Source organism: Neomonachus schauinslandi, chromosome 2 (genome assembly GCF_002201575.2).
Source record: "Neomonachus schauinslandi chromosome 2, ASM220157v2, whole genome shotgun sequence".
Classification (NCBI taxonomy): Eukaryota; Metazoa; Chordata; class Mammalia; order Carnivora; family Phocidae; genus Neomonachus; species Neomonachus schauinslandi.
Window position 1 is genome coordinate 6,342,046 of NC_058404.1, and position 23,640 is coordinate 6,365,685.

At 39.2% G+C, this 23,640-nt stretch overlaps 1 protein-coding gene across 1 annotated transcript in view; it reads left to right on the forward strand.

The window, feature by feature from the left end:
* The first annotated feature begins 783 nt into the window (after positions 1–783).
* MCPH1 (microcephalin 1) overlaps positions 784–23,640 on the forward strand; it is a 250,386-nt gene continuing 227,529 nt past the window's right edge. The window contains exons 1-2 of the mRNA XM_021694299.2: positions 784–810; positions 7,912–8,030. Coding sequence (XP_021549974.2) covers positions 799–810; positions 7,912–8,030 — 131 coding nt within the window. The 5' untranslated portion in view covers positions 784–798. The remainder of the gene's footprint in view (positions 811–7,911; positions 8,031–23,640) is intronic.

The following is a 23,640-nucleotide window of genomic DNA, read 5'->3' on the forward strand; positions in this document are numbered from 1 at the left end:
GTCCAGTCCCTGTCCCTGTGGGGTGTGGGGGGCTGTCACCGTCCCTGTGGGGAGCGGGGGCGGGGCTGTCCCGGAGTCCAGTCCAGTCCCTGTCCCTGTGGGGTGTGGGGGGCTGTCCCCGAGTCCAGTCCAGTCCCTGTCCCTGTGGGGTGTGGGGGGCTGTCCCCGAGTCCAGTCCAGTCCCTGTCCCTGTGGGGTGTGGGGGGCTGTGCCCGAGTCCAGTCCAGTCCCTGTCCCTGTGGAGTGTCCCTGTGGGGTGTGGAGGGCTGTCCCGGAGTCCAGTACTGCCACTCTCCCTGTGGGGTGTCCCTGTGGGGAGTAGTGGGCTGTCCGGAGTCCAGTACCATCACCGCCTCTGTGGGGTGTCCCTGAGGGTGTGGGGGACTGTCTGTCCCCTGGTACAGGAAGTTGAGTGGCTGTATGGTCCTTTACACAAAACATATTCTTCACTAGAAAAGTCAAGCCTAGTTTAGGAATTTGGGAAGAGCTTCCAGGGTTAAGAAGGTAAGCCTTGGTGTGTGTATGAATAAAGTTGTCCTTTGTTTGGAGTTTTAAGAACCATAATTGCACTAATGCTATTTTGAATAGGCTTTTGATAGAAGCAGCTTTGAATTTACTTTTTAATGTAAATAGAATGAGATAAACATCTATTGAACTTCTTGGGGAGGGATGCTGGAATTTCAGATATATTTCATGCTAATATCTTGTTTATTTTCAGATGTAGTGGCATATGTTGAAGTCTGGTCAGTGAATGGAACAGAAAATTACTCAAAGACATTTACAGACCAACTTGTGGATATGGGGGCAAAGGTAAGAAATTCATTTTACCACTGCTACATATGGCAGTCCTCTGTACCTAATGAGAAATGCTTGTATTTTCTTATTCTGGGAGTTACTAAGTAGAACAGGAGGGATGAAGGACAAAGAAGAAGGTGGGTAAGCAGTGCGGTGGGGGAGGGGTGAACCATGATGTGAAAAGGTTCAAAACAGTCGGATTTATAGAACAGTTGGTCTTGTAGGTGATGTGAGAAGACTAGCCTAGAGCCATGGATTCTGCCACTGGTTAATTGGATGCAGGATGCTGTTGACCAAAGTGAGAAATACAGGAAAAGGATAAGGTTTTTAAGGGAAACATTGTGATTTGGGGCATATTGAAAATATCTGACAGACACTTGCATATACAGATCTGGAATTTGAGAAAGTCAAGGCTATAGATAATATTGTAGGGGGTCAAGACCCTGTGGGTCAGGTGAGACCACTGGTGTGGGAATGACTCAGGCTGTTAGAATGAAAGGGGCTGAAGGTGGAGCCTATTAAGTATTTGGAGGGCAGGTGATGGGAGCAGGGGACCCAGGGACAAAGAGGAAATGCCAGGAGATTCTCGAAAGCTAAGTCTGGAAGTCAGAGGAGGGATGCACTTCAAAGACAGAATTTTAAAGCAATGCAGAATCTTCAGACAAGTTGAGACTGGCAGGTGTACTTTAGGTTTGAAAACTCTGAGGTTATTATTGAGTGTAGCACAAGTGAAATGGGTAAAAGGATTGGACATTAGCCCAGGAATGAATGAGATACGTACGAGGAATGGAGATGGTGAAGACAGGCTGCTTTCAGAGGGACTTGAACTGTGAACAAAGTGTATTCATTTGTGCAGCTGTCGGGGGATTTGGGGCAGGATGACATAGGCTGGGTGAAGGGAGAAGATTAATATGGTGAGAAGATCGGTGAAGGCAGGGCCGGAGTTTAGGGTGAGGGGAGAGAGGCCCCCAGGTTGTAAAACAGAAGGAGACATTCAGCCATGGGCAGAGGGTGCTCCTACATCTTGTCTGGCTCTTGCTAGCCCCTACCCTGTTGGACAGAACAGACTGCAGACTAGAGTGGAGAGTGTTGAGCATGTAGGGGTAGGGCGCCCTTGTGAACCTGAGAAGACCCCTTCTTTTCTGATCTGTTGGAAGGTGGGAACCAGAGGGTGTTTCCTTGTTTTGATGCCTGCTACCTTCTTGGGCTAAAAGACAAGGTACAGTGGCTGAGAAAAAGGCCATGGAGTGTGGGAGCTGACAGAATGGTGTTTAAGACCATTGTATCTTAGTATTAAGAACTTCGATCTCTTGGATCTTTTTGCTTTTCACGTTTTATTGAGCAAATTTTCAGATAGAAAAGTGGAACATAGAGACCCAATAATTGTTAACATCTTAACATACTTGCTTTGTCTTCATCTCTTCTGTACAGTATATTTACATGTGTATGTGTTTTTTTTTTCTAAACTATTTGAAAGGGAGTCACAGATAAAATTTGCCCCTAAATTGGTTCAGTGTGTAACCTCTAAGAACAGGGAATTTCCCTGTATAATAAAAAGGCCATTATCACATCTGAGAAGATTAACAATGGTTCCTAACGGATTCGACCACTGCAGAAAACTATTTGTATTTCTGCCAGTGAATGAGAGCCTGACTTGTTTGTACTTGGTTTTGTCTTTACTTTCAGCCCTTTGGTGCGTTTCTGGTGGTATATCATCATGGTTTGAAATTGTATTTTCCTGCATGTTTTCATGTATTTATTTTGAGGAGCCTGTTCAAGACTCCAGCTCGTATTTCCATTGGGTTTTTCCTTCTCTTCTTGATTTGTAAGCATTCCCTCTATTTTTCGGCTGACCCATTGTTCGCCATATGAATTGCAAGATTTTCTAACTCTGTGACTTGTCTTTTCATCTTTATGGTATCTTTTGATGATAATTGGAATATGGTTTATTTCTTTATGGTGAGCTTTGTGTGTGTTCTGTTTAAAAAAAAAAAAATAAAACTGTGCCTTTACCAAGATTACGAAGATTTCTCCTCTGTTATTTTCTGGAAGCTTTATCATTTTGCCTTTCACATCTAGATTTACTGTATATCTGGAATTGATTTTTATATATGGTGTGAAATAGTTTCATTTTTTTCCCCATGTGAATATTCTTTTATCTTAGCACCATTTATTGAAAAGACCATCCTTTAACCAGTCTCTGAAGTAATTAATGCCTTTGCTTGTCATTGGTCAGGTAACTGTGTGTTTCATTATCCACATTATCTGTTCTCATGACAGACCACAGTCATAATTGCTCTTTATAATGAATCTTCGTAAGTCTTGTTGTTTTTCCTTCAAGGTGTCCTGGCTGTTCTTTGCCTTTTGCATTTCCAAATATATTTTAGAATCAGTTTGTCAGCTTTTAAAAATTTTGAATGGGATTGGATTGATAAAAATAGATCCATATGAAGAGAACTGATGTTTTTACAAAATTGAATCTTCCAACCCATAAACTTATATGCCTTTGTTGATTTTGGTTTCTTTAATTTCTTTCAGTAATGTTTTACAATTTTCTCTGGTCATTTTTCATGCTATTATAGATGGTATTTTTTAAATTCCTTTTTATAACTGTTACTGGTATATAGAAATAATTTTTGCATATCTACTTTGTGTCCAGAAGACTTAGCAAACTCATTTATGGAATATGGCATTTTGGGGACTTAAAAAAGATGTACACAATTGAATATTATGTGCACAGGACAGTTACTCTATTTTCTAATCCTAAGCCTTTCTATTTCTTTTTTTTGGACATACTGCACTGGTGAGGGCCTGTTTTGAATAGAGCACACTTACCAGGCATCTTTGTGTGGTTCTGCTTCTCAAGGGAAAGCTTTTGGCATTTTCACCTAATGCAATTTTTTTGTTTTGTTTTTAAATTGGAATATAGTTGGCATACAATATTGTATTAGTTTCAGGTTTATAAAATAGTGATACCACATTTATGTACATTGTGAAATGATCACCAGGGTAAGTCTAGTTCTCATCTGTCACCAAAGTTGTTATAATATCCTTGATTATATTCCCTATGGTGTACTTTTCATCTCTAGGATTTAAAACTGGAAGTTGGTACCTTTTCTAATCTTCACATATTTTACCCATCGCTCCTGTCCCCTCTGGTACCCACCAGTTCTCTATTTATGAGTCCATTTTGTTTTTTAGATTACACGTATAAGTGATATCATGTGCCTAATGCATTTTTTTTTTTTACCAACTTTCAGATCCTAATTTGCTAAGAGTTTTCTTCATGAATTAACTTTTTAATGTCATCAGTTGTGTTTTCTGCATATAATTGAGATGATCATAAGGTTTTTCTCTTTTACTTTGTTAACAGTGAATATTTATTTTAACGTTAAACAACTTTGCAGTCCTGGAATAAACTCAGGTGGTGGGAATGCATTATCCTTTTTATGTATTTGTTGATAACAGTTTGCCAGTAAGGGGTGATACTAGCCAGTCATTAAGTCCCCAAAATGCCATATTCCATAAATGAGTTTGCTAAATGACTAGCCAGTCATTTTCCGTTCCTGTAGTGCTGTTATGCGGTTTAGTGCTAAAGATAGGCTGGTTTTGTAATACAAGTTGCAGAATTGTGACTCTTTCTCTTTCTTATTCTAAGTTTGTATAGGATTGGTATTATTTCTCTCTTAAATATTTGGTATAATTTGCTGATGAAGCCAACTAGTCCTTGAGTTTTCTTTGTAGATTTTTTAAAAACTTTTTTGTTACAGTTTTTCATCTGTTTGAAAATTATAGGATATGTATGTTTTCTATTCTTATAAGTGCTTTTAGAAAGTTGGTATTTTTGGTTTTTTAAGAAATGTATTCATTTCATCTAAATTTTCAAATTTATTGGATCAAAGCTATTCATAATATCCTGTTTGAATTTTTTAATGTCTTCACAGTCTATGAGATGATCCCTTCATACTGATATTGGTTATTTGTACCTTTTCTCTTATGGTTATTTGTTCCTTTTCTCTTATTTTCCTTATAACATTTACTTGGGTTTTATTGATTTTATTAGTTTTTCCAAAGAACCAACTTTTGGTGTTCTTGATCCTCCTTTTCTTTTTTATTAATTCTGGCCTCTTTTTTATAATCCTCTAACTCAGTCTTTGGTTTTAATTAGCTGTTCTTTTTCCCGCTTTTCAAGTTGAGCGCATTGACATTTAACCTTCTTACTTTTTGTACGTGCATTTGTTTTGACTTTGTTAAATTCATATTTGTTAAGTGGAACACAGGGTGCTGAATGGTGAACAGCAGTTAAACAACAGACTATAGAGAAATTGAAACAGAAGTTTATTACAGGTTTTGGAGGAGATGCATGATGCCACACGGGGAGGTCAGGGCAGAGTACAGCCAGAGAGAATGAGAGGACCTGAGGCATATGTCTTTATTAGGGCCCATGGGTGGAATGCTTTCAGTTTCCTAGTCTAGGGCTGGATTAATCAATTCAAACCAAAGAATGAGGTTTTGGTAGCTCCAGAACCTTATCTAAAGGGCACACAATGGGAAGGACCTTGAAGGCAGAGGAGATGGTTGCTCAAAGGGCCATTGGGGAACTGACATATGCGTGTGACTCTGGGGGCTTTTATCTAGGGTATGTGTTTGTATGAGGAGTTGGTGTTGGTTTAAGACTCCTGCAGGATGCTTGGCCAAAAAAATGGATGCCAAGACAGCAGTACTTAGCTGGAGTAGCTTAGCTAAACTCTGACAGCATTTTAGGTTATACAGTTCTCCTTAAACTGGGTTTTAACTGTATTCCCCAAGGCTTTGTTGGGTAGATTGCAATATCTAGGTCTACTTTTACTTTTTATTTTATCTAGTGGTTTATGTTCTTGTCTCATCTGTAGATTAGCTTGATGTTTTGTTGTTTTTTTTTTCTAGTTGAGTATTGCGTGTATTTAAAATTGTTTGGAATTAATTTGAGACCTAGAATTGTATTCTCTTTTTTCAGAAGAGATTCACATTTGCTTCAGTCATGTTTTTAGTGCTCATAACCCAGGATTATCTTAATCGAGTTGCGGGATTGAAGATGATTTAAAACTGGACTGCAGACCTGTGAGGGCCACTTATGACTATGGTTTACTCTTAGTCCTGGATCTGCCCTTCGGGTGCCCATACAAGATATCAGGGTTTTGCCAGACTCCCTTCTCCCATTCTGAGGCTGGCAGTCCAATTTTTGCCCCTCTTGTCCTCAGAGGCATTTAGAAGTGCTACCCATTGTTTGCTAAATTTGACAAAAGCCCTAGGGAAAAAATGACCCTGAATGCTAGATTCCTCTGTCTGGTTGTGTCAGTCTGTACCTAGAGTCTTGGCTCAGTAATAACCCCTCACTACCTCAGTAGTTCTCCAGGGTCTTCTGGTAGGTTGGTAGGTAGGTAGATAGACAAAAAGATATATATGTATATTTTATCAAAGCAATACATACATGTTGCTTAAAAGGGCAAATGTGCAGTGCCATGAGGTTCATAGTACAAACAAGGAGAAACCAGCAATCCTTTGTTCTACATTTCTCACTCTATTTTTCTAAGTCAGCCTTTTTCAGATCTGTTTTACCTGTTTCTTTTGGTGTTTACCTTTTTATTGCCGAACAGTGTACATATTATTACTTTGATAAAATTAAGTATTGTTATAAGAATGATGTATTGGACCATTTGCATTCCTGGAAAGATTGCATATAAAAGGTAAAGGTTTTGACACCGTGAGTTTGAACATGCCTTTATTATACCTTTCTTTACCTTTGATTGATATTTTAGCTGATTGTAAAATGCCAAGTGTATATTATTTTTCCCTGAAGGAACTTCTGCATTGTTTTCTGACTTCCAGATTGCTGATGACATTGTCATGTCTCACTGTTGAGTGTGATTTATCCCCACCTTCACTTCCTTACTCTCTCTTTTAATGTCAAATCTTTCTCTACTCCAGCTCTACTGAAATTTCAGGATGATATACTTAATATGGTTCTGTTTTCATTTTCATGCCGGGCCCTTGGGGGTGGGGGGTCCTTTTTTTTTTTTTTTTAAAGATTTTATTTATTTATTTGACAGAGAAATAGCAAGAGCAGAAACACAAGCAGGGAGAGTGGGAGAGGGAGAAGCAGACTTCCTGCCGAGCAGGGAGCCCGATGTGGGACTCCATCCCAGGACCCTGGGATCATGACCTGAGCCGAAGGCAGACGCTTAACGACTGAGGCACCCAGGCGCCCTGGGGGGGTCCTTTTGATCTAGAACACATGCTCTTTAATTTGAGAAATTTTTCTTGAACTATTTCTTTTCCATTTTCTCTATTCCTGTATTTCTTCAACTATTATTACTTAGCTCTTGGTTCCCCTGGTCTTAGCTGATGTTCATATCTTATATCTCCTATTGCATCCATCTCCTTGTCTTTCTGTTGTCTTGTCCTACGGGGAGAATTTCTCAACTTTATTATTGTCCAGCATTTCTATAGACATTTTTTTTACTTATGTCATCATATTTTTAATTTCCAAGAGCTCTTGAGTTCTCTGATCCTTTAAAAAAAAAACAAAAAACCTCCCCATCTTAGATATCTTTCATGAACACAGTGTCTTCTGAAGATTTAAATGAATGTTATTTTCTTCCAAATACATTAAATGTTTTTAATTTCAATTACATAAGTATTCCCTGTATTGTCTGTTTCCTGTGAATTTTATTTTATGTCTGATGTAGAAGGTTGTCTTAAATGTCCTTAATTAATTGACTTAGCTCCTATTCTCTCCTTTACTAAAAATGCATTGCTGGCTCCTGTCCACGTTCCCTCTCCTTTTTATCCTTGTAGAGCTCTAACTCTCTACGTCACATTTTTTGAGAGGGAGCAGAGATAAACACGTGTATAACACACCATCCTAACTGGAGCAGATAGGTTTTCTAAGTGGCATTATCCATTTGTTAGCGTAGTTCTCTGTGACAGATTATGAGAAATGGACTTGCTGGGGTAGGGGTTTTAGATGTTTTCCTTTTGTCAAATACTGAATAAAGTATCCTTTTTGATCAGTTTTACTTATGAAATTGTTCAGAAATGGTAATTTACATTTTGTTGTCTGCCTTTTGTCTACAGGTTTCAAAAACTTTTAATAAACAAGTGACTCATGTTGTGTTCAAGGATGGATACCAGAGCACTTGGGACAAAGCACAGAAGAGAGGTGTGAAGCTCGTTTCAGTGCTCTGGGTCGAAAAGTAAGTGGTTTCTTTTTTTTTTTTTTCTTTAAGTATCTAGTATTGGTTGAGTGTGGAGATGTTTCTCATACATCACAGACCAGATAAAATGCGATTTTGTCTTTTCTCTACCTCTTATTTGGGCGAGTCATTTAATCCTCAGGCCTTGGTTTTAGCAGCTGAAGAAGGACCTGGTATAATCCTTAACCCTGCCTAGAGGGAAGATGACCGCACAGGCCCTGAGACATGTATGCTTGGTGTATTCAGGAAAGCACAAGGAGGTGAATGTGATGAAGCAGGTAACATCTGCTTGGCTGCCACAGCTAAAGTACCGCAGGCAAGGTGGCTTAAACAACAGACATTAATTTCTCCCAGTTCTGGAGGCCAGAAGTCCGCCATCAAAGTGTTGGCAGGGTTTGTTCTTCTGAGGCCTGTCTCCTTGGCTGACAGATGGCTGACCTTTCCGGGCCTTCACCTGGTCTCTGTGTGTGTTGGTGTCCTAACCTCTTATTGTAAGGACACCAGTTGTATTGGCTGAGGGCCCACCCTAATGGCCTCATTTAACCTTAATTATCTCTTTCAAGGCCAGATTGCCAAATATAGTTGACACTATATATAAAAAGGATTTGAATTGTGGAGGTCCACTTATATATGGATTGTTTTTCAATAAGAACATTGGAAAATTTTTTGGAGATTTGTGACAATTTGAAAAAACTTTCAGGTAAACTGCGCAAGCTTGAAATACTGAAAAAATTAAGAAGAAATAATTTTAAGAATAAGGTATATAATACATAAAACATTACAAAATGTGTTAATTGCTTGTTATCTGAAAGGCTTCTCTGGTCAGCAGTAGGCTATTAGTCGTTAAGTTTTGGGGGAGTCAAAAGTTACATGTGGATTTTTGATTGCACAATGTGGGGGCTCCCCTAGAGCCCACGTTGTTCAAGAGTGAACTCTACGGTCACATTCCTACTTGGGATTAAGACTTCATGTGAATATTGTGGGGGACATAATTGAGCCCATAACTGGTGTGGTCAAGGGGAAATGTTGGAGGAGATTGAGGCCAGAGACGGGTGGTGGGGAATCAGGTGACGTGGGGCTTTGTGGAGTGTGATTCAGAAGAGATGTATGTGGGAAAAGGGGCAAAGGAAGAGGCAGGAGAGTGGTTGGAGGCTGCTGAATGATCCAGCCTGGAGATGTTGCTTGCACTAGGGTGGTAGTAACGTGGTCATGAAGAATGGTCAGATTCAGGATGTATTTTTGAAGGTAGTGCCAGACTAGATCTCCTGAAGATTTGGATATGAGTTTGTAGAGAAGGGGAAAAATCAAGAATGACTGTGAAGTGTGGGCCTGAGGAACCAGAAAGATGGGTTTGCCATTTTCCAAGATTGGGAAGGCTTCAGAAGGACCAGGTTTGGAAGGGAGATCATGAGTTCCATTTGGATGTGCTGAATTTGGGGTATTTATTAAGCACCCATGTGGAGGTGTCAGGTAGGCAGTTGGATATATGAGTGATGAGCTCCTTGGAGAGATTGAAGATAAACATGTGGGAGTCTTCCTTATACAGATGTTATTTTAAGCTGTAAATCTGGATGTGACCTCTTGGTAAGTATAGATAGGGAAAGGAGGTGGTTCCAAGGTTGAGCACTCTAGTGTTGGGTGTTGAGGGGGAAATCAGTGAGGATGGGATTCTAGAAATCAGGTGAAGAAAGCCTTCAAGGAGGGGATAATGATCAGCTGTGGCAAACAGGTTGAATAAAGGTAGGTCTAAGAGGTTACCACTGGAATTAGCAAGGTGGTGTCTCTAGGATCTCGACTAGCAGTTTTAGCAGATTAGTGGGAGCAAGACTTGTTCAAGTAGAAGTTGGGAAATAGTGCATGGAGACTACTCCAGTGGGGAACAGAGAGCTGGGACAGTACCTGGAGGGGGGTGTGGAGTAGAAAAGGTTGTTTAAGATGGGAGAAATGACAGCATCTCTGTATGCTGACAGAACTGATCCAGTAGAGGGAAATTTTGCTAATGCAGGGGCAAGAGGAAACATTAACTCATGCTAGTGGGTTATTAAGGGGGGTGAGGGAATAGACTCTTAACACACAAGCCAATGGGTTATATAGGTTATATATAGGTTAATCTTATGTATCCTATAGTTTATATAGGATGGGTTATATGGGATCAAGGATAGGAGGGAATGCAGAGTATACGGGACAGTTGCTGCTAAGTGAGTAGATGTGGCTTCAGGTCTTAGGGAAATTATTTCCTGATGCCGCTTTCTCAGTGACAGGAAACGAGGTTGTGACCTGAGAATGAGAGGCTTTGGAGGTTTGAAGAGAACACAAACACATGAAATAATTGTCTAGAAACTTGAGAGAGTGGGTGGATCAGAGCGGGACTAACGGTTCACTTGAGGATGGTGATAAGTTGAACATGAGGCCCCGAGTAACAGGACAATGGTTTATCCAGCAACCCACAAGCAAGAAGGAGGCGGAGTGTTGGATTTAACCAGGGTTGGATTTTGCCAGGCAACCACCATAAAGGCGGTTGGAGGGATATGGGAGGCAGGGATAATGATGGACTGTGGACTCCAAGCTTGACTGGGGATGGGGGGTTGTGAAGGGAGCAAAGGATGGAGGAAGTGTTGTTTGATGAACAGACCATAAATCTTAGTTGGGTTGAGGAATTGTTGGGGATGTACAAGAGGTTGTGTTTGGGAGGACAGGGGGATATGGTTGGAGAGTGTGATGCTTGAAATGTAGATCATGGAGAGTATGCTGAGAAAATGGAATCTGTGGTAGCTACTCTTCACAGGACCCCTGTCCTTCCAGTTAACCTGGAAGTAGTTCTTGGTTTGAAAGTAACAAGTACATACGAGGTGCTCCAGAGAAACTAGAACAAATATGACAGACACAGCACCTCAAAGAATTTATAACTTAGTGGAGGGGGCAAGTAAAATGCCATGGTGGAATGGTCAGGACCATAGTGACCACAACTCCAGGAGCCTCTTATATTGTGCAACATTGCCGTGGAGAAAGTTACTTTAAAAAGTCAGAGTTCCTCACATAGGGTTGAATGGCCATGCCTTGTTATTAAGTGTTTTTTTTTTTTTTTTAATTAATGGACTTTATTCTTTTAAAGATTTATTATTTATTTATTTATTTATTTGAGAGCAAGAGAGTGAGAGCGAGCGTGGGCATGCACTAACAGGGAGGGAGAGGGAAAGAGAATCCTCAAGCACACTCCTCACTGAGCTCAGAGCCCAATGCGGAGCTCCATCTCATGACTCTGAGATCATGACCTGAGCCAAAACCAAGAGATGCTCATCTGACTGAGCCACCCAGGCGCCCTGGACTTTCTTCTTTTAGAGCAGTTTCATACATCATTATCAGGGTCTATGCCTCTATATTGCTTTGCTGCTTTCATATGAATTTACTCTAGGTTTCTAAAACATACCATTCTCCAGAGGTATTTATCATATGTGTCTTTAGCTCAAGACAGTCCTGAAGTGGCCACTGTCAGATTATAGATAAGGGAACAGGGCAGGAGCAAGACCAGAAGGAGTTCTAGTTATTATAAGATAGAAATGGGTGTGTTTTCCATAAGAATGTAGAAAGAGATTTAAACCTTTGATTACTATGTATGGATGTATATAGTATGTTATGATTGTAAGTTTTAAGTAAATTACGAAAAAATAGTGTCTCATTTATCCATGTTTACTATTTCTGTTACTCTTAATTCTTAAAGATCTGAGTTTTCTCTGGTGTTTCCTTTCAAAGTGAATAATACATTTAGATTTCTTCTTTTGTTATTTTTTTTAAATTAAGATAATATTCACATATCATAAAACTCAGCCTTTTAGAGTACATTTCAGTAGTTTTTAATCTGTTCGTAGAGATTTGTAACCATCACTACTATCTAATTTAATATTTTCATCACTCCAAAAAGAAGTTCTGGGGGCGCCTGCGTGGCTCAGTTGGTTAAAGCCACTGCCTTCGACTCAGGTCATGATCCTGGAGTCCCGGGATTGAGTCCCACATCGGGCTGCCTGCTAGGCGGGGAGCCTGCTTCTCCCTCTGCCTCTGCCTCTCTCTCTCTCTCTCTCTGACTCTCATGAATAAATAAATAAAACATTTAAAAAAAAAAAAAAGAAAATCATAAGGAAAAGAAAATAAGGTGACAGTTCTGTACTATAGAAATACTGAGTGTCAGTGTACCCATGCAGTTCAAACCCGTGTTGTTCAAGGCTCAGCTGTATACGTGTAAGGGTGGAATTGCTGTCATATGGAAACTGTATGTTTTAGCTTTTAAAGAAAATGCCAGACCGTTTTCAAATTGGCTGCACCATTTTACATCTCCCAGTAGCAGTGTTTGAGGATTATTATTCCTCCTTACGATTATAGCCATCATACTGAATGTGTAGTGGTATCGTACTATAGTTTTGTGTTTACCTAATTAATGATGTTGAGCAGCTTTTCATGGTTTTATCGGCTGTTTGTCTCTTTTTTGAGAAATGTCTATTCAAGTACTTTGCCCAGTTTAAAATGTTGGGTTATTTTTCTTTTTATTGTTGAGTTATAAGAATTCTTCATATATTCTAGATATAAGATTCTTACATATTATTTGGAAACATTTTCTCCATTTCTGTGAATTGTCTTTTCACTTTTTTTGGTAGTATCTTTGAAGCACAAAAGTTTTTAATTTGGATTAAGTCCAGTGTATTTATTTTTTCTTTTGTTGCTTGTGCTTTAAATGTCACATCCAAGAAATCATTGCCTAATCCCAGGGCGTGAAGATTTACACCTTTGCTTTCTTCTAAGAGCTAAATAGTTTTATTTTTACATTTAAATCTGTGGAGTTTTTTTGTTGTTGTTGTTGTTTTTTAGTTAATTTTTGTACATGGCGTGATGAGGTAGGGTTTCACAGTCACTCTTTTGCATGTGATTATCCAGGTGTCCCAGCACCATTTTTGGAGAGACTGTTCTTTCCCCATTAAATTGTTTTAGTACTCTTGTTGAAAATCAGTTGACCATAGACACATGGGTTTATTTCTGGATTCTCAGTTCTATTTCACTGACCTGTAGGTTTATTGTTATGCCAGTGCTACACAGTCTTGATCACTGTAGCTTTGTAATTAATTTTTTCTTAAGGATTTATTTATTTATTTTAGAGAGAGCACACGTGCGTGTGGCAGGGAGGGGAGGGGCAGAGGGAGAAGGAGAGCCCCAGGCAAACTAGCGCTGAGTAGGGAGTCCAACGTGGGGCTCAGTCTCATGACCCTGAGATCACGACCTGAGCCGAAACCAAGAGTCAGACACTTAACCGACTGACTGAGCCACACAGGTGCTCTGTAGTTAAGTTTTAAAATTGAGAAGTATGAGTCCTCCAATTTTGTTATTCTTTTTCAAGATTGTTTGACTAATCTGGCTCCCTTCCATTTCTATATGAATTTTAGGATTAGCTTGTCAGTTTCTTAAAAAAAAAAAAAAAAGCTGAGATTTGATACAGATTGTGTTGAGTGTATAATTAAGGAAGTGTTATCATAACAATATTTAATATTCCAATCCATGACCATTGATTGGATGGGTTTTAATTTTTTTAGGTCTTTAATTTCTTTCAGTGTACAAGTCTTATATCTGTTAGGTTAAATTTATTCCTAATTTTTTTGGTTTTTTGATGCTATTATAAATGGAATTGTTTTCTTAATTTCATTTTTAGATTGTTCAGTTGTTAACGTATAGAAATACAACTGATTTTTCTATATTGATCTATATCCTGCAAGTTTGTTGTACTTGTTTATTAGCTCTACGTGTTTTTGTGATTTCTGTAGGATTTTTCTATATACAATGTTGGGTAATCTGTATATATAGTTGTACTCTTCCTTTCTAGTCTGAATGCCTTTTATTTCTTTTTCTTGCCTAATTGTCCTGACTACAACCTGCAGCACAGTGTTGAATAGAGAGGTAAGAATTGAGATCCTTGTCTTTTTCATAATCTTAGGAGATAAGCTTTCTGTATTTCACTATTAAGTATGATGTTAGCTGTGGATTTAGCTGTAGATGCCCTTTATTGGGTTGAGGAAAGTTTCCTTCCTTTCCTAGTTTTTTATTTGTTTGGGTTTGTTTGTTTTTATCATTGAAAGATGTTGGATTTTGTCAAGTGCTTTTTCTGCATCTATTGAGATATTCATTTGTTTTTTGTCTTTTATTCTATTAATGTCTTGTATTAGATTGATGGGTTTCATTATAGTGAACCAAACTTGCATTCCTGGGATAAATCTTGCTTGGTCATGCTGTATACTTCCCCCCCCCCCCTAAATTACTGGGTCAGTTTGCTAGTACCCTGTTTTCATTTTTTATTTTTATTTTTGTATTTGTATTCATAGGGGATATTAGTCCATAGTTTCCTTGTGATAACTTTTTTTGGTTTTGGCATCAGGGCAATACTGGCATCATAGAATGAGTTGGGATCTTGCATGTTCTTCTGTTTTTTTTTGTTTTAGAGAGAGCACTTGGGTGTGCTTGTTCTCAAGTGGGAGGAAGGGGCTGAGGGAGAGGGAGAAAGAGAATCTTTTTTTTAAATTATTTTTATTAACATATAAGGTATTATTTGTTTCAGGGGTACAGGTCTGTGATTCATCAGTCTTACATACTTCACAGCGCTCACCATAGCACATACCCTCCCCACTGTCCATCACCCGGCCACCCCATCCCTGCCACCACCCCCCGACTCCAGCAACCCTCAGTTTGTTTCCTGAGATTAAGAGTGTCTTATGGTGAGAAAGAGAATCTTAAGTAGGCTCCACGCTCAGTGCGGAGCCTCATGTGGGGCTTTATCTCAGGACCCTGAGATCATGATCTGAGCCGAAACCAAGAGTTGGACACTTAAACAATTGAGCCACCTGGGCTCCCCTATTCTTCTGTTTTTTGAAGAGTTTCTAAGGATGGGTGTTAATTCTTCAAGCATTTTGTAGAATTCACCAGGAAGCCATCTGGGCTTGGGCTTGCTTTTGTGGAAAGGTTTTGATTACTAATTCAGTCTCTTGCTATAGGTTTTTTCAATTTTATACTTTTTCTTGAGTCAGTTTGAGTAGTTTCTGACTTTCTAGGGCTTGTTCATTTCACCTAGGTTATCTAATTTGTTGGTATACACTTGTTTCCAATATTTTTGTGAATAATCCTTTTTATTTTTATAAGGTCAGTAGTAATAGTAATTCATTTCTGATTTTAGTAATTTCTTTTTGCCTTTATCAGTCTAACTAAAAAGATTCGTTCAAAAGATCTTTTCAAGAAACCTACTTTGGTCTTGTTGATTTTTCTCTGTTTTTTTTCTACTCTTTATTTTATTTTCACTCTATAATCTTCATGATTTCCTTCTGCTTGCTTTGGGTTTAGTTTGCTCTTTCTCTGATTTCCTTAGGTGGAAGTTTATATTCTTGATCTGAAAATTTTCTATTTTTTAATATAAGGGTTCACAGTGATAAATTTACTTCTAAGTAGTGCTTTAGCTGCATCTCATAAAATGTATGTTGTGTTTTTGTTTTCATTTATTTCAAAGTATTTTCTATTTTCTCTTGTGATTTTTTTTTTTTTGACCCATTAGTTATTTAGGAGGTTCTTATTTGAATTCTGCGTATTTGTGAGTTTTCCAAACTTCATTCTGTTTTTGATAACCTTGTTTCATTCCACTGTAATCAGAGAACGTATTTTGTATTATTTCAGTCATTTTAAGGTAATTGAGACTTGTTTTATGCCATAACATTTGGTCTGTGCAGGAGAATACTGCATGTGCACTCGAGAAGAATGTGTGTTCTATTGTGTGGATGGGATGTTCTATCTATAGATATCTGTTAGATCTAGCTGGTTTGTACTGCTTTTTAAGTGTTCTATTTTTTTTTTTTTTTTTTTAGATTTATTTATTTCAGAGAGTGTGAGTGCATGGAGGGGGAAGGGACAGAGGGAGAGAGAGAGAATCTCAAAAAACTCCCTGCTGAGCATGGAACTTAGTTTTTGTCTGAAAATGTCCTTATTCCATCATTATTTGTGAATGGTATTTTCCATGGATATGCAATTCTAATTTGACAGTGTTTATTTATTCTTTTCTTTCCAACTGCCTAAAAGTTTTTCCGGTAGTCTTCTGTCCTCTGGTATCTCTTGAGAACTCTGTAGTCATTCAAATCATTTCTCTGTTGTAAGTAGTGTGTCTTTTTTCTCTGACTTCTTTCCAGTTTTTCTTGTCTTTGGTTTTCAGAAGTTTAACTTAAGCGTCTAGGTATGGTGTTTTTTTTAATTGATTTTGTGTAGATTTCACTGAGCTTGAATGGGCAAGCTTATATATTTTTTTTTTTTCTAAAAATGTAATTAGTTTTTGGCCGTTATTTCTTCAGATATCTTTTCTGTCCCATTTCTTCTTCTTTTTCTGGTTTCTCTAATTAGCTGCATAATAGGGATTGGCAAAGTTTTTCTGTAAAAGAACAGATAGTAAATACAAGCATACCTTGGACATATTTTGGGTTTAGCTTGAGACTTCTACAATAAAGCAAATATCATAATAAAGTGAGTAAAATGAAGTTTTTGGTTTTCTAGTGCATATAAAAGTTACATTTATACTGTACTCTCCCTCTGTCCCTTCCCCCTCCATACTATACTGTACTGTAGTCTATTAGTGTGCAATAACATTATGTTTAAAAAATGTACGTACCTTGGGCGCCTGGGTGGCTCAGTTGGTTAAGCGACTGCCTTCGGCTCAGGTCATGATCCTGGAGACCCAGGATCGAGTCCCGCATCGGGCTCCCTGCTCGGCAGGGAGTCTGCTTCTCCCTCTGACCCTCCCCCCTCTCATGTGCTCCCTCTCTCTCATTCTTTCTCTCAAATAAATAAATAAAATCTTTGGAAAAAAAATGTACATACCTTAATTTGAAGAATATTGATAAGATGCTAATCATCATCTAAGCTTTCAACTAGTCATAATCTCTTTGCTACTGGAGGGTCTTGCTTCAGTGTTGGTGGTTGCTGGCTAATCAGCATGGTGGTTGCTTAAATTGGGATGGCTGTGGCAATTTCTTAAAATAAGAACATTGAAGTTTGCCACATTGATTGACTCTTCCTTTCACAATTTCTCTGTAGCATGCAGTACTGTTTGATAGCATTTTACCCCCCGTAGAACTTCTTTCACATTGGAGTCAGCCTTCTCAAACCTGCTGCTGCTTTATCAACTCAGTTTATGTAATGATCTAAATCCTTTGTTGTCATTTCAACAGTCTTCAAAGCATCTTCACCAGGAATGGATTCCATCCCAAGAAACCACTTTCTTTGCTCATCCACAAGAAGCAACTCCTCATCTGTTCAAGTTTGATCCTGAGAGCACAGCAGTGCAATCCCATCGTCAGGCTCCACTTCTGATTCTCATTCTCTGGCTCCTTCCACCCCATCTGTGGTTACTTCCTCCATGAAATCTTGAACCCTTAAAGTCATCCATGGGGGCTGGAATCCACTTCTTCCAAATTCCCATTTGTATTGATGTTTTGACCCTTTCCCATGAATCACAAATGTTCTTCATGGCATCTAGAATGGTGGATCCTTTCTGGAGGGTTTTCAATTTACTTTGCCCAGATACATGACAGGAATCACCATTTATGGCAGCTATATCCCTATGAAATGCATTTCTTTAATAATAAGACTTTAAAGTTGAAATGATTCCTTGATCATGGGCTACAGTATGGATGCTGCATTAACAGGCCTGAAAACCACATTAATCTCATTGTCCGTCTCCATCAGAACTCTTGGGTGACCAGGTGCATTGTCAGTGAGCAGCAATATTTTGAAGGGAATCTTTTTCTCTGAGCATTTATCTCCACAGTGGGTTTATAATATTCAGTAAACCATGTTGTAGACAGTTGTGTTGTCATCCAGGCTGTGTTGTTCCATTTACAGGGCACAGGCAGAGCAGATTAAGCATGATTCTGAAGGGCCCTGGGATTTTCAGAATGGTTCATGGGCATTGGCTTCCACTTAGAGTCACCAGCTGCATTAGCCCCTCACGAGAGAGTCAGGCTGTCCTTTGAAGCCAGGCGTTGACTTCTCTCTGGCTACGAGAGTCCTAGATGGCATCTTCTTCCAACAGAAGGCTATTTTTTCTACTGAAAATCTGTTGTTGAGTGTAGCCACCTTCCTGAATTCTCTGAGCTAGATCTTCTGGATGACTTGCTGCAGCTTCTCCGTCAGCACGTGCTGCTTCACCTTGTCCTTTCATGTTATGGAGACGACTTCTTTCCTTAAACCCACTAACCAACCTGTGCTAGCTTCAGATGTTTGTTCCGCAGCTTCTTTACCTCTCTCAGCCTTTGTAGAAATAAGAGAGTTCCGGTCTTCTTCTGGATTAGGCTTCAGTTTAAGAGAATGTGTGGCTGGTTTGATATTCTCTCCAGACCACCCAAACTTTCTCCATATTAGTGATAAGGCTATTTCCCTTCCCTGTCATTCATGTGTTCACTGGAGTAGCCCTTTTAATTTCCTTCAGGAACTTTTCCTCTGCATTCACAGCTTGGCTGTCCGGTGTAGTTTTTGGTCTATTCTGGCTTTTGACAGTGACTTCCTCACTAAGTTTAATCATTTCTCATTTCTAGCATTTGATTTAAAGTGAGAGATATGTGACTCTTCCTTTCACTTGCCATTTAGAGGCCATTGTAGGGTTATTAATTGGCCTAATTTCAATATTGCTGTGTCTCAGGGAATAGGGAGGCCAGAGGAGAAGGAGAGAGATGCGGGAAATGCTGGTTTGTGGAGCAATCAGAGCATACACATTTATCAAGGTAGTGGTCTTACGTGGGTGTGGTTCCTGGAGCCCCAAAGTAATTACAATAGTAACATTAAAGATCACTGATCCCAGATCACCATAAAAACATAATAATGAAAATGTTTGAAATATTCGGAGTATTACCAAAATGAGACATGAAGTAAACAGATATAGTTGGGGAAATAGCACTGATAGACTTGCTCTGTGTGGGGTTTCCACAAATCTTCTAGTTTGTAAAGCACGTGGTATCTGGGAAGCACAATAATGCAAAGTACAATAAGATGAGGAATGCCTTTATTTTAGGCTTTGTGGGCTCTGTGGTCTTTATTTAACTACTCGACTGTTGTAGTGTGAAAGGAGCCCTAAAGAAGAAGCAAACAAACAGGGGTGGCTGTATTTAAAAGTTTATTTTAAAACCAGGTGGTGAGCCAGGTTGGCCTGTGGCCCATAGTTTGCAGATGCCTGCTGTGTAATACAGTCTTTGAAATGTCCCCACTTATCCCTGATGCCCTGGTTTTTGATCATTATTTTTCAATTGTCTTTTTTCTTCACATTGATCCTCCTTCAGGTTCATTGACTCTGTTCTCCAACAACTCCATTCTGTCATTTAGTCCATTTGGTAAATTTAGTTCATGTATTTTTCAGCTCTAACATTTCTGCCTGGTTCTTTTATGTGTGTTTTGTTTTTTAGCTGGGATTTCTGCCTTTGCTTTTCCTGTCTTTCCTTACCTGTGTGTTTTCCATTCTCTTGCACAGTACAGTAATAGTAGATCCTTTAATCCCCTTTTCTGATAATTCCAGCATTTCAGGGTTGGCATCTGTTGATTGTTTTTTCTTAGGGATGTGTCACATTTTCTGGCTCTTAATGTGACCTTTTAACTTAGGGTTTTGTTTTGGACACTGTAAATATTAGATAGACACTTCATTCTTTTATATTGCTCTGAAGAGTGTTGATTTTATTTTAGCAAGCAGTTAACTTGTTTAGCTTTAAAATGCAGACTGTCATTTTAAGACCTGTGGTGAACATTTGCTTAGATTCATTCAGTTCTTCAAGCCTTGGCCGAAGGCTGATGTCAGTTTGCCTCATGCACATGTAGGTCAGGGGTCAGCCAGGGATGTGGGCTTTTAGGCTCAGAACCTGAGGTTCCTGTTCCCTGGCTTGTTTCCTGGGTCCTTGCCTCATTCCCCTGTGGCCCTACTTGCCGGGGCTCCTTCCCCTAGTTCCTTTGGCCAGAAAGACAGCAAGTCCTTCTGTTGGAGGTTGAACTGCCCATCACCACCACTCCCACAGACCCTGTCACTGAGTTACCTCAGGGTAAAGACCCAGAAAATGTGGCAAAGCCACAGATTGTTTCCTTCCTTTTAAAATACACCTTTTGGGGCGCCTGGGTGGCTCAGTCGATTAAGCGACTGCCTTCGGCTCAGGTCATGATCCTGGAGTCCCGGGATCGAGTCCCGCATCAGGGCTCCCTGCTCAGCAGGGAGTCTGCTTCTCCCTCTGGCCCTCCCCTCTCTCATGCTCTATCTCATTCTCTCTCTCAAATAAATAAATAAAATCTTTAAAAAAAAAAATACGCCTTTTGTTTGTTTCCAAAGCCTTTTTAAAAAATTTCAGAGCGTATGTATGACTTATAGTGCATTTGCAGGAGATTTGGGTTTAACAACTAAACACAAGTGGAACCTAGTTTGGTGGTGGTTTTTTTGCATCTGAAGCTAGTTTAATTCTTTTCTCTTTGTATATTATCTGATCTTTCTTCAAGGATTTTTTTTTCCCCCTTTAAAATCTAGTTGTTTTCTTCTGTCTTAAATTGATCCAGTTGTTGATTCCAGTTCTAGGTTGGCCTTTTCAAGAGATTCAGGTCTTCCTATCTCTGGAAAATTTTCTTACCGTTTTAAATATTACTCTGTTTTACTGTTTTGTTTCTTCAAGGGCTTCAATTATATGTATGTTGGGCCTCCTTTACCTGCCTTTAATTTCAACCATTTTGACTCTGAATCTTTTTACTTCTATCTGGATGTTATCTTTAGCCCCCTTCTCCCTCCTGCCCGCTGTTTTTCTTCAGTATTTTTTTAATTGACTTTTCATTTGAATCTGTTTGTTCTTTGGCATGTTATAATTAAGTCTTCGTCTCTGACATGATTTTATCTTTCCTCCTTTTATTTGCTGAGTTTAATCAATTCTTGTTTAGTGTCTTCCTATTCTGTTGTTTTTAGTTTTCATATTTATGATTCAAGAAATATCTCACACATATGGATGGGTGGATGGATATAGTTTCCCAAATACTTGTTTGACCGTATTTGATTCAGATATGACAGTTGTGTTACCTTCTTCAGCTTTGTTTTTATTTTTCATAGCAGGTGTATTTTCATTAGCTGAAATGGTTTGATTTGCATTTTCTTTTCCAAACAGCGTTTTAATGGATGTGGTCTGCTTTGTTCTGTTCCCATTCATTTTATACGCAGGGTTCCTAATTTCTGAGTGCTGTCCTATGTCAGTTCTGCTCTCTGCATAGTTCCCTGAATATTTTCCCCTTGGTTCCTCCACTGCTGTTTGTCCCAGGGTTACCACTCCTCAGTAGAGTGGTACTCTACTGATTATCCCTCAGAGTTAACATTTTTTCAGAGCCTGTCACTTCTGGACCTCTTCCCTGTAAGAGGTGCTGTGAACCACTCCTGTTCTGTATTTCAGCATTTAGTGCCAACTTCCTCTTTTCCAGAGTTACTTTACATGAGCTTCTTCTGAAGCTCCAGGCCCCTCCACTCTCTTTGTGGAGTCGTAAGACTTCTTTCCCACTTTCTGCGTCCACAGACTTGCAGCTATATTCAAACTTGGGTTATTTTCCTACTTATATGTCATTTGAAGTTTTGGTAAAAGCATAGGTCATGTATGTCCATTATTTGCATTTTTTTAAAGTTGTCTTTTTATGGAAAGTTGTGGGGAAAGAATCAAAATCAAACAGCTCCCTCATCTCCTTATGCAATCCATTAAGATGGCCTATTGATTGTATCTCAAAATAGACAACTATCATCTGTCATCTTGCCAGATTATTCAGTAGCCTCCTGCCTGTCTCCCTTTTATTTCACCCTTGGTACATTAGCAAGTGCGACACTTCTAACACATAAATCAGTTATATTGTTCTTGCTGAGATAAAAGGGCTTAGAATTACGTGGTCCTAAGCAGGCACAGTGAACTGTGTATGGCCTGTTGGCCAAATCCAGCCCACCACCCTGTTTGTTTTTTATGGTCTGTGAGCTGACAGTGGTTTTTGCAGTTTTAAAAGGTTGGGGAGAGAATCAAGAGTATTTCCTGACACATGAAAATGATATAAAATCCAATTCTCAGTGTCCATAGGTAAAGTTTTCCTGGAACACAGCGATGCACATTTGGTTATGTATTGTGAATGGCTACTTCTGCACTATACCTGTGGAATTGACTAGTATTACAGAGACCATATGGCCCACAAAACAGACTCCTCCTTGTTACTTTCTGTCTCAACTCCTTCTTTCCTTTTTGTGCTTTTAGAACTTACTTTGTTCATTTGTTTTTTTAATTTAATTTTATTTTTTTATCACGATGAGTGTACTCTTTGATCCTCATCATCTATTTCCCCCATCTCCCCACCTGCCTCCCCTGTGGTAACCAACTGTTCTCTGTATTTAAGAATTTGTTCCTTGTTTTGTTTCTCTCTCTTTTTTCCCTTTTCTCATTTGTTTTATTTTTTATTTTTTTATTTTATTATGTTACGTTAATCACCATACATTACATCATTAGTTTTTGAGGTAGTGTTCCATGATTCATTGTTTGTGTATAACACCCAGTGCTCCATTCAATACGTGCCCTCTTTAATACCCATCACCAGGCTAACCCATACCCCCACCCCCACCCCCCTGCCTCTAGAATCCTCAGTTTGTTTCTCAGGGTCCATGGTCTCTCATGGTTTGTCTCCCCCTCCAGTTTCGCCCCCTTCATTTTTCCCTTCCTGCTATCTTTTTTTTTTTTTAACATATAATGCATTATTTGTTTCAGAGGTACAGGTCTGTGATTCAACAGTCTTACACAATTCACAGCACTCACCATAGCACAACTCACCACTCCAGCAACCCTCAGTGTGTTTACTGAGATTAAGAATTCCTCATATCAGTGAGATCATATGATACATGTCTTTCTCTGACTTATTTCGCTCAGCATAGTACCGTCCAGTTCCATCCACATCGTTGCAAATGGCAAGATTTCATTCCTTTTGATGGCTGCATAATATTCCTGTGTGTGTGTGTGTGTGTGTGTGTGTGTGTGTGTGTATCACATCTTCTTTATCCATTCATCTGTCGATGGACATCTTGGCTCTTTCCATAGTTTGGCTATGGTGGACATTGCTGCTATAAACATCGGGGTGCACATACCCCTTCAGATCCCTACATTTGTATCTTTGGGGTAAATACCCAGTAGTGCAATTGCTGGGTCCTATGGTAGCTCTATTTTCAACTTTTTGAGGAACCTCCATACTGTTTTCTAGGGTGGCTGCACCAGCTTGTGTTCCCACCAATAGTGTAGGAGGGTTCCCCTTTCTCTACATCCCCACCAACATCTGTCGTTTCCTGACTTGTTAATTTTAGCCATTCTGACTAGCGTGAGGTGGTATCTCATTGAGGTTTTGATTTGGATTTCCCTGATGCCAAGTGATGTTGAGCACTTTTTCATGTGTCTGTTGGCCATTTGGATGTCTTCTTTGGAAGAAGAAGAAATGTCTGTTCATGTCTTCTGCCCATTTCTTGATTGGCTCATTTGTTCTTTGCATGTTGAGTTTGATAAGCTCTTTATAGATTTTTGGATACTAGCCCTTTATC